This window comes from Dryobates pubescens, chromosome 31, assembly GCF_014839835.1.
Source record: "Dryobates pubescens isolate bDryPub1 chromosome 31, bDryPub1.pri, whole genome shotgun sequence".
NCBI classification, from domain to species: domain Eukaryota; kingdom Metazoa; phylum Chordata; class Aves; order Piciformes; family Picidae; genus Dryobates; species Dryobates pubescens.
In genome coordinates, this window is record NC_071642.1 from 4,523,335 (window position 1) to 4,532,553 (window position 9,219).

The window sequence follows — 9,219 nt, forward strand, 5'->3', positions numbered from 1 at the left end:
TGCGGGGGGGTTGCTCATGGATATTTGGGGTGCAGGGGGGGTCATATGGGTGCGGGGGGGTTGCTCATGGATATTTGGGGTGCAGAGGGGGTTATATGGGTGCGGGGGGGGTGTCATGGATATTTGGGGTGCAGGGGGGGTTATATGGGTGCAGGGGGGTGTCATGGATATTTGGGGTGCAGGGGGGGTTATATGGGTGCGGGGGGGTTGCTCGTGGATATTTGGGGTGCAGGGGGGGTCATATGGGTGCGGGGGGGGTGCTCGTGGATATTTGGGGTGCAGGGAGGGCTATGAGTGCCAGGGGCAGTGGACAGGCGTGGTTTCGGGGTGCTGGGTGCCGGGGGCACCCCTTTCCTGCCCCCTTCGTGCCCGGTCGGTGCTCCGGGAACTCCAAATCCCAGCAGCCCTCGCGCGACGCCGTTTCCCGGCGGTACCGGGCGGGGCGCGTGCGGCCGGGAGCGGTGAGCGCGCGCCGGGGGGGTGCCCGGTACCGGAGGGGAGCTGGGGGCAGGGGGGGGAGGGCTACGGGGCAAGGGGTTGCGTGGGGCAGGGTGGGGACCGCGGTAGGGGTTGAATGGGGCGGCACAGGGCAGGGGGTTGCGTGGGCAGGGGATGCACAAAGTGGGGGGCGCAGGGTAGGGGCTGCGTGGGCAGGGGGTTCACAAAGTGTGGGGGGACACAGGGCAGGGGCCGCGTGGGCGGGGAGGGCACAAAGTTGGGGGGGCACAGGGCAGGGAGTGCGTGGGCGGGGGGGGGCACAAAGTGGAGACCGCAGGGCAGGGAGTGCGTGGGCAGGGGGTGCATAAAGTAGGGGGGGGCACAGGGCAGGGAGGGTATGGAGGCACGTGGGGGGCACAGGGCAGGTGTTGCGTGGGCAGGGGGTGCACAGAGTTGGGGGGGGGGGGGGGGCACGTGGGTCCGGGGCTCCATGGGCGGGGGGGGGGGGGGGGTGTGGCAGGGAGTGATGGGGGGGCAGAGGGCAGGGGGTGCATGGAGCGGGGCAGGGGCATGGGCTCAGTGTGCAGGGTGGGAGGTGAGGCAGGGGGCAGAGGAGCAAGGGGCACACAGAGCAGGGAAGCTGGAGGGCGGCTGGCAGCGGCAGCACTGGCACCCTGCAGCCCCCTGGCATCGGTCCCCGTTGGCACCATGGAGCGTGGCTGCGTGATGGACACCTCGGAGCCCGGCAGCGCCGCCGAGGAGGAGGAGGAGAAGGCGGCAGAGCCGCGGCCCAGGACCCGTTCCAACCCCGAGGGTGCTGAGGACCGGGCGCTGAGCGCCCAGGCCAGCGTGGGCAACCGCAGCGAGGGGGAGGGCGAGGCGGCCAGCGCCGACGACAGCCCCCAGGGCACCGCCGTGCCCGACGGCACCGCCTGGCCCGGGCCCGTGCCCCACACCGAGGTCCAGGTCAAGACGCCGCGGGTGAACTGCCCTGAGAAGGTGGTGAGTGGCTGCAGGGAGGGTGGCACAGCCCTGGCACCGAGGGGTGGGCATGTGGTGGGCTCGGCTGCGGCTCTTGCCCTGCACCCCTGGGGTCAGGTTTGGGTCTCTCACTCCCGGAAGGACACTGAGGGGTTTGGAGCAGGTCCAGGGAAGGGTCTGGAGAGGAGGGCTGGGGAGGAGCAGCTGAGGGAGCTGGGGGTGGGCAGTGTGCAGGAGAGGAGGCTGAGGGAGACCTCATTGCTCTCTGCAGCTCCTTGAGGGGAGGCCGCAGGGAGGTTGGGGTTGGGCTCTGCTGCCTAGGGACAAGCAACAGGCCAAGAGGAAATGGCCTCAAGTTGCCCCAGGGAAGGTTCAGCTTGGCCATGAGGAACAATTTCTGCCTCTTGAGGCTGGTCCAGGCCTGGCCCAGGCTGCCCAGGGCAGTGGTGGAGTTTCAGAGCCCTGGAGCTGTGGTGCTGAGGGCCGTGGGGTGGTGGTGCCCTGGGGCAGTGCTGGTTCAGGGCTGGACTCCATGGTCTGATCTCTGGCAACCCAAACACCTCCACGGTTCCCACAGATCATCTGCCTGGACCTGGCTGAGGAGATGGCACTGCCCAAACTGGAGTCCTTCAATGGGTAGGTGGTCGGGGTTGCTGCTGGCCGAGCTGGCCCTGGGGTGGGGATACTGGGGGGGCACTGTAGGGATACTGGGGGGACACTGTGGGGACACCGGAGGACATGGTGGGGACATTAGGGGGACAATGGAGAGACACTGTAGGGACACTGGAGGAATACTGGAGGGACACTGGGGAGGCACTGGAGAGACATTGGAAGGACACTGCGGGGAGCCTGGGGGGGACACTGGTTCCTGCTGAGCTGTGTCCCCCCCGGCAGGTCCAAGACCAACGCCCTGAACATCTCCCAGAAGATGATCGAGATGTTCGTGAGGACCAAGCACAAGATCGATAAGTGCCACGAGTTTGCCCTGGTGGTGGTCAACAACGATGCCACCTGGGTGAGCAGGATGGGGACAGGGACCAGGGCTGGGGGTGGGGACAATGCCCACCCTCCCCTCCCCCCTCACCCCAACTCCTCTCAGCTCTCAGGGTTCACCTCGGACCCCCGCGAGGTCTGCAGCTGCCTCTACGACCTGGAGACTGTCGTCTGCAAGTCCTTCAGTATCCCTCCCCCTGTGGGCTTGGGACAGGGGGCCCTGGGACCTTGCAGGGTCCCTTGGGTGCATGTTGGTGGGGGGAGGTTGTTTGGGTGCAAACAGTGTCCCCCCAGGCCTGCTGCCCGCAGCTGGCAGCAGATCCGTGGCCTCGTTGGCATCCCTGGCACAGCCAAGCTGGCTGCAGCACTGAGTAGTGGTTGAGGTTGGAGGATTGAAGCCCTGATCCCACCAAGCCCAGCCCCCCCCCCCAGACACCCATTTCTTGGTGTTTTCTCCCCACTTTGGTCCATCCCCTCCCTTGGTGGGAGCTCCCTGGGTGCCGTGGTGCCAGCCTGGTCACCGGCTCTGGGTATAGGCAGGGCTCAGTGTGCCAGGATCAGTCCTTACCTGGGCCTTGCAGATCTGGAAGGACTCTTCAACCTGATGTGAGTAGGGCTGGGCCAGGGGGGGACCCATGGGTGCTGCTTGGCAGGGGGGTGTTAGGAGCCTTCAGCCCCAAGAGAGGTTGAAGTGGGGTGGGGGCTGCTGCTCTGCCAGTGCCAGCCCAGAGCTGTTGGGATGTGATTTAATGAAGTGGGGAGGTCATGGTGGGGCTTGGGGGTTGGGGAGGAGATTGTCCTTGAGCTGCCCCCATCCTCCCAGCACAGCCAGCAGAAGATTGAGCTGCCAGTGACAGAGAACGTCCAGACCATCCCACCCCCCTATGTGGTCAGGACCATCCTGGTCTTCGGCCGCCCAGGCTGCCAGCCTCAGTTCTCCATGTCAGAGCAGATGAAGGTTTGTTTGGACCCCCCCCAACCAGTTCCCTTTCCTTGCCCCACCTCTTGGTGGCTCTGGGTCCATCCTGGAAAGAGCTTCCTGGTGCCATTTGCCATCTTCTCCTCCTGCAGAAGATGCTGCAGTGTCCTTACTTCTTCTTCGATGTGGTTTACATCCACAATGGGGTGGAGGAGAAGGAGGATGAGATGAGCTGGAAGGTAAGTAAGGTAAGAAGATTGTGGCCAGAGGGTTGAGGGAGGGTCTTCTCCCGCTTTGTTCTGCCCTAGGGAGGCCATGTCTGGAGTCTGGGGCCCGTTCTGGGCTCCCCCACTCAAGAGAGCCAAGGAGCTGCTGGGGAGAGTCCAGTGCAGGCTGCAGAGCTGCTGAGGGGCCTGGAGCAGCTCTGTGAGGAGCAAAGGCTGAGAGCCCTGGGGCTGAGAGCCTGCAGAAGAGCAGCCCCAGAGGGGAGCTGAGCAATGCTCAGCAAGAGCCAAAGGATGTGTCAGGGGCAAGAGGCTGGGGCCAGACTCTGCTGAGTGGTGCCCAGGGACAGCACAAGGGCCAAGGGGCACAAACTGGAACCCAGAAGGTTCCATCTGAGCAGGAGGAGAAAGTTGTTTGGTGTGAGGGTGCTGGAGCCTGGAGCAGGCTGCCCAGAGAGGTTGTGGAGGCTCCTGGTGTGGAGAGCTTCCAACCCCCCCCCGGGCATTGTGCTCCTGGGCAAGGTGCTGTAGGTGCCCTGCTGGAGCAGGGGGGGTTGGGCTGGATGATCTCCATTGCTCCCTTCCAACCTCACCACGCTGGGGCTCTGTGTAAACACAGCAGGAGCTGTCCCCTCACTGGGGTGGGGGCTGTCTGTATGTCACCTGCTGCCCATGGTTGTGTCCCCACCAGGAGATGTACAGCTTCTTCAGCAGCCTGGACACCAAAGGCACCAACTACAAGTACGAGGTGTCACTGACAGGTCCAGCAGTGGAGCTCCACAACTGCATGGCCAAGCTGTTGGCCCACCCCCTGCAACGACCCTTCCAGAGCCATGCAGCCTATGGGCTGCTGGAGGAGGATGAGCCCCCCGAGATCGAGGCCACCGTCTGAGCCCCCCCCCCCGAGGTTAAAGCCACCCTCTGAGCCCCATGGGGAGGGGCTGGCTGGGGAGTGGTGGCCAACTGGGGTTAACTGGGATGGGGAAAGAGAGATGTGTGTTCCTGAACTGGTGGTGGTACAGCTCCTTGCTGGGGGTGTCTAGGGAGATGTTGCCCTGGTCCCCACCCGGCCACTGGGGCAAGGGGTCTTGTGCTGGTGTGTGTGTGTGCAAGGGTGCTGGTGTGTGGAGCCTGAGGGGCAACTAGGTACCCAGGGTAGCCCTGGGGCTCTGGCCACTGTGTGGGGTGGAGTGATGGGAGGTGGTGGTGCGGAGGACTGGGAGGCACTGGGTGGTGCTGCTGCAGGGTACTGGGAGGCACTGGTGCGGGACACTGGGAGTGCTGCTGCAGTAACCGGGAGTGCTGTGCAGGCCACTATGCAATGCCAGTGCAGGGCACTGGGAGGCTCTGAGGAGCTGGTGCAGAGCGCTGGGAGGCACTGGAGAACGGGCAAAGCCCTGGGAGGCATTGGGAGCACTGTGCCATGCCAGTGCGGGGCACTGGGTGGCGCTGGGCAGCTGCTGCAAAGCACTGGGAGGCACTGGGCAGTGCTGATTCTGTGACTGGAAGCACACCAGTGCCGGCGCGGGCCGCTGGGAGCGCTGGTGCTGCTGCGGGGAGCATTGGGGAGCTCCAGTGCAGGGTACTGGGAACACTGGTGCAGCTACTGGGAGGACTGGGTGGTGGTGGTGGTGCAGCTACTGGGAGCACTGATGCGGTTGGGGGGAATGCTGATGCTGTTACGGGGAGCATTGGGAGGTTCCAGTGTAGGGTACTGGGAGCCCTAGGGCGCTTACTGGGAGCACCGCGGTGCTGGGGCGGTTATTGGGCGCACGGATGCGGTTCCGGCGCAAGCTACTAGGGGGCGCTGGCGCGTTGACGGGGATAATGGGTACGGCTTCCATCGGCCGCCTGCTATTGGTCGCCTTGATAGCCAATAAGGTGGCGCTGGGCTGCACGCGCGGGAATTCGAACGGGAGGGGCGGGGCCAGCACCGGGGCGGGGGGGGACACCGGGACATTGCACCGGGGCGGGGGGGACACCGGGACATTGCACCGGGGCGGGGGGGACACCGGGACATTGCACCGGGATGGGGGGGGACACCGGGACATTGCACTGGGGCGGGGGGGGGGACACCGGGACATTGCACCGGGACGGGGGGGGGACACCGGGACATTGCACCGGGACGGGGGGGGACACCGGGACATTGCACCGGGGCGGGGGGGGGACACCGGAACATTGCACTGGGGCGGGGGGGGGGGGACACCGGGACATTGCACCGGGACGGGGGGGGGACACCGGGACATTGCACCGGGACGGGGGGGGACACCGGGACATTGCACCGGGGCGGGGGGGGGACACCGGGACATTGCACCGGGGCGGGGGGGGGACACCGGGACATTGCACCGGGGCGGGGGACACTGGCACCGGGGGGGAACACCGAGACATTGCACTGGGGGCAGGGACACTGGCTCCGGGGGGGGGACACCGGGACATTGCACCGGGGCGGGGGGGACACACCGGGACATTGCACCGGGGCGGGGGGGGGGACACCGGGACATTGCACCGGGGCGGGGGGGGGACACCGGGACATTGCACCGGGGCGGGGGGGACACCGGGACATTGCACCGGGGGCAGGGATGCTGGCACTGGGGGGGATATGCCGCCCTGTGGTGGCCCGGTCGGGGCTGTGTGGCCCCGCGATGGGGACCCAGCAGGGATGTGTCACCAGCAGAGGTGACATCAACATCTCCTCCCGCCGGGACGGGAAACAAGCTGTGGACCTTGCACTGGAGCAGAGTAGCCGCGGATGAGACTCAGCGTTGTGCCCTCCTGCAGGGTGAGGTCCCCAGGGTGTCCCCTCAGCCAGGGTGGGTGTTGAGGGTGGCTGACCAAGCACCCAGTGCGGGGGTGGGGAGTGCCTGAGCTTCCTGCACCCTTTGCTTTTGGGCTTCCCAGGGACTTGCCACCTTGTGCCTGACTTCTGCTGGTGGTTGGGAAAATTTCCCTTGGAGCCAGCAGCTGCTTCCTGCTGCTTCTGCTTCTTGTGACTTCAAGGAGATTCACAGAATCCTTTTGGTTGGAACAAACCTTTCTGATCGTCCAGTCCAAGCCTGAACGCAGCACCACCAACCCCTGGCCCTCAGCACCACAGCTCCAGGGCTTTGAAACCCCTCCAGGGATGAGGACCCCACCTCTGCCCTGGGCAGCCTGGGCCAGGCTTTGACAACCCTTTTTGGGGAGAAATTGTGCCTCATGGCCAAGCTGAGCCTCCCTTGGGGCAACTTGAGGCCATTTCCTCTTGGCCTGTTGCTTGTTCCTTGGGAGCAGAGCCCAACCCCCACCTCCCTGCAGCCTCCTCTCAGGGAGCTGTAGAGAGCAATGAGGTCTCTCTCAGCCTCCTCTTCTCCAGGCTGAACACCCCCAGCTCCCTCAGCTGCTCCTCCCCAGCCCTCTTCTCCAGACCCTTCCCCAGCTTGATTGCCCTTCCCTGGACCTGCTCCAGCCTCTCAATGTCCTTCTTGCAGTGTGGGGTCCAAAACTCAACCCCAGCACCCAAGGTGTGGCTTCCCCAGTGCTGAGTCCTAGGGGACAAGCACTGGGAAACGAAGTAGAACAAGAGAGAATAAATCAAATGGCATAAAGGAAAGAGAATTAAATGCAACAAAATAAAATGAAGACAAAGAAGGGGAGGGGGATTAAAAAGTAAAACCAAAGTAAAGACACACCCAAAAAAGGGCAGAAAATGAATACCACAGAAGAAAAATAAAATAGAACAAAAGAAGCAAGAATCTTAGAAGTAGAATAGAAGGAAATAAAGAAAATCGAAGGAAAAAAGATAGAAGAAAATAAAAGGAAATGGAATAAAAGGAAGTGGAGGGAAATAATAAAGCAAAATAGAATAAAGTCAAACAAAAAATGAAATAAAATTTGGAAAGCAGACAAAATGAAATTAAAAATTAAGTAGAAAATTAAAATAATAAAAGAAAATTAAAAGGGGGAAAGAAAATAAATAAAAAAGTTAAATTAAAGTAATTAATTGTTAAAAAATAATAAAATATTAAATGAAATAAAATTAAATGGAAGAAGGAAAGGGAAGGGAAAGGGGAAGAAGGGAAAGGGGAAGAAGGGAAGGGAAGAAGGGAAGGGAAGGGAAGAAGGGAAGGGAAGAAGGGAAGGGAAGAAGGGAAGGGAAGAAGGGAAGGGAAGGGAAGGGAAGGGAAGGGAAGGGAAGAAGGGAAGGGAAGAAGGGAAGGGAAGAAGGGAAGGGAAGAAGGGAAGGGAAGAAGGGAAGGGAAGAAGGGAAGGGAAGAAGGGAAGGGAAGAAGGGAAGGGAAGAAGGGAAGGCAAGAAGGGAAGGGAAGAAGGGAAGGGAAGAAGGGAAGGGAAGAAGGGAAGGGAAGGGAAGAAGGGAAGGGAAGAAGGGAAGGGAAGAAGGGAAGGGAAGAAGGAGGGAAGGGAAAAGGGAAGAAGGGGAGGGAAGGGAAAAGGGAAGAAGGGGAGGGAAGGGAAAAGGGAAGAAGGGGAGGGAAGGGAAAAGGGAAGAAGGGGAGGGAAGGGAAAAGGGAAGAAGGGGAGGGAAGGGAAAAGGGAAGAAGGGGAGGGAAAAGGAAGTTAAATTAAATTAAATGATAAAATAAATTGAGATAAAATGAAATAAACCGCCCCGGGCCCAAGCCGTCGCCGCCCGGTGCCGCCCTGGGGAGGAGCCGGTGGCCGCGGCGCGGGCGCGGCCCCTTTAAGGGGAAGTAGTGCCGGCGGCCGCGCGCCGAGAGGGGCCGCACGGAGAGCGCCAAGTTCCGCGGGGCGGGCGGGGGGCGGAGTGCTGCGGCCCGCACGAGGGGAGCCGCTTCCGCGCCGACACGGATTAGCTGCGAGCCGCCAGGTGTGGGGGAAAGGGGGGGGCTGGAGGGGAGTCTGGAGGGGAGCAGGGGGGGTCGGGGGGGCCTTGGGGGCGAGCAGAGCGGATCTGGGTGGAAGCATAGGGGCGCTGGAGGCGGGCACGGGGAGCTGGAGAGGGGCAGGAGGGTCCGGAGCCGAGCAGGGGACCCTGGGGGAGTCTGAAGGGGGGGCGCAGGGGCCTGCTGCGGAGCAGGAGGGCTGAAGGAGAGCAAAGGGGTTCCAGAGGGGTCCTGGGGGGGGGTCCTGGAGGGGAGCACAGGGCGTCCGGAGGGGAAGAAGGGAGTCCGGAAGGGGTCTTGGAGGTGATGGGAGGGGCTGGAGAGAGGCAGAAGAGTGCAGAGGGGAGCGAGGGGGTCCTGAGCGGGGCACAAGGGACCGGAGGGGCGCAGGGGTGGCCGGGGGGGGGCTGCGGGAGGGCAGAGCCGAGCCCCGCGGGGCTGTGGAAGGAAGGGGGGACCTGTGGGGACCCCTGGGGAGAAGGCTGGAGGGGGGGGGGAAGGAGGATCCCTGAGCCGGGAGGGGCCGGGGAGGGTCCCGGCCGTGCCCGGGGGGTCCGTGCGGGCTCGGGGAGCGCCGGCCGTGACCAGCGACCTGTTGAAGCAGCTCTTGGGAGTCCGCTCCGTGCCTGGAGTGATTTCTGCCTTTCCTTCGCGGGGCTCAAGGCAGCGGTGGGCGAGCTCCAGCTGGGGTCTGCCCTGAAACCCCCTGCCCTGTGCCGGGGTGCTGACAGCCCTCAGAGCCCCCAGCCCAGCCCGGCGGTGTTTGGGAGGTGGCAGTGTGAGAGCACAGCTTGGTTCAGCTCCTGCTTGCGTGTCCTGGAGG

General features: G+C 63.2%; 1 protein-coding gene across 2 annotated transcripts; it reads left to right on the plus strand.

Annotated features, from left to right (window-relative positions):
• Positions 1 to 1,119: 1,119 nt before the first annotated feature.
• Positions 1,120 to 4,450, plus strand: BABAM1 (BRISC and BRCA1 A complex member 1). 2 transcript variants are annotated; one of them, XM_054175250.1, is made up of 8 exons: positions 1,120 to 1,440; positions 1,997 to 2,055; positions 2,314 to 2,434; positions 2,519 to 2,597; positions 2,994 to 3,018; positions 3,241 to 3,370; positions 3,484 to 3,579; positions 4,247 to 4,450. In XM_054175250.1, the coding sequence occupies exons 1-8, from the start codon at positions 1,147 to 1,149 to the stop codon at positions 4,445 to 4,447; spliced, it is 1,005 nt and encodes a 334-aa protein (XP_054031225.1). In that variant the 5' UTR covers positions 1,120 to 1,146; the 3' UTR covers positions 4,448 to 4,450. The 2 variants fall into 2 exon arrangements, with proteins under 2 accessions (XP_054031225.1, XP_054031224.1); XM_054175249.1 differs by having other exon boundaries at positions 1,125 to 1,440; positions 3,484 to 3,570.
• The last annotated feature ends 4,769 nt before the right edge of the window (positions 4,451 to 9,219 follow it).

Bases quoted from the DNA above. Each gene is read 5' to 3' on its own strand.
- BABAM1 (XM_054175250.1), top strand. From the start codon at position 1,147: ATGGAGCGTGGCTGCGTGATGGACACCTCGGAGCCCGGCAGCGCCGCC. The intron at 2,056-2,313 runs GTAGGTGGTCGG...CCCCCCCGGCAG, and splicing joins AAACTGGAGTCCTTCAATGG to GTCCAAGACCAACGCCCTGA. The intron at 3,580-4,246 runs GTAAGAAGATTG...TGTCCCCACCAG, and splicing joins TGAGCTGGAAGGTAAGTAAG to GAGATGTACAGCTTCTTCAG.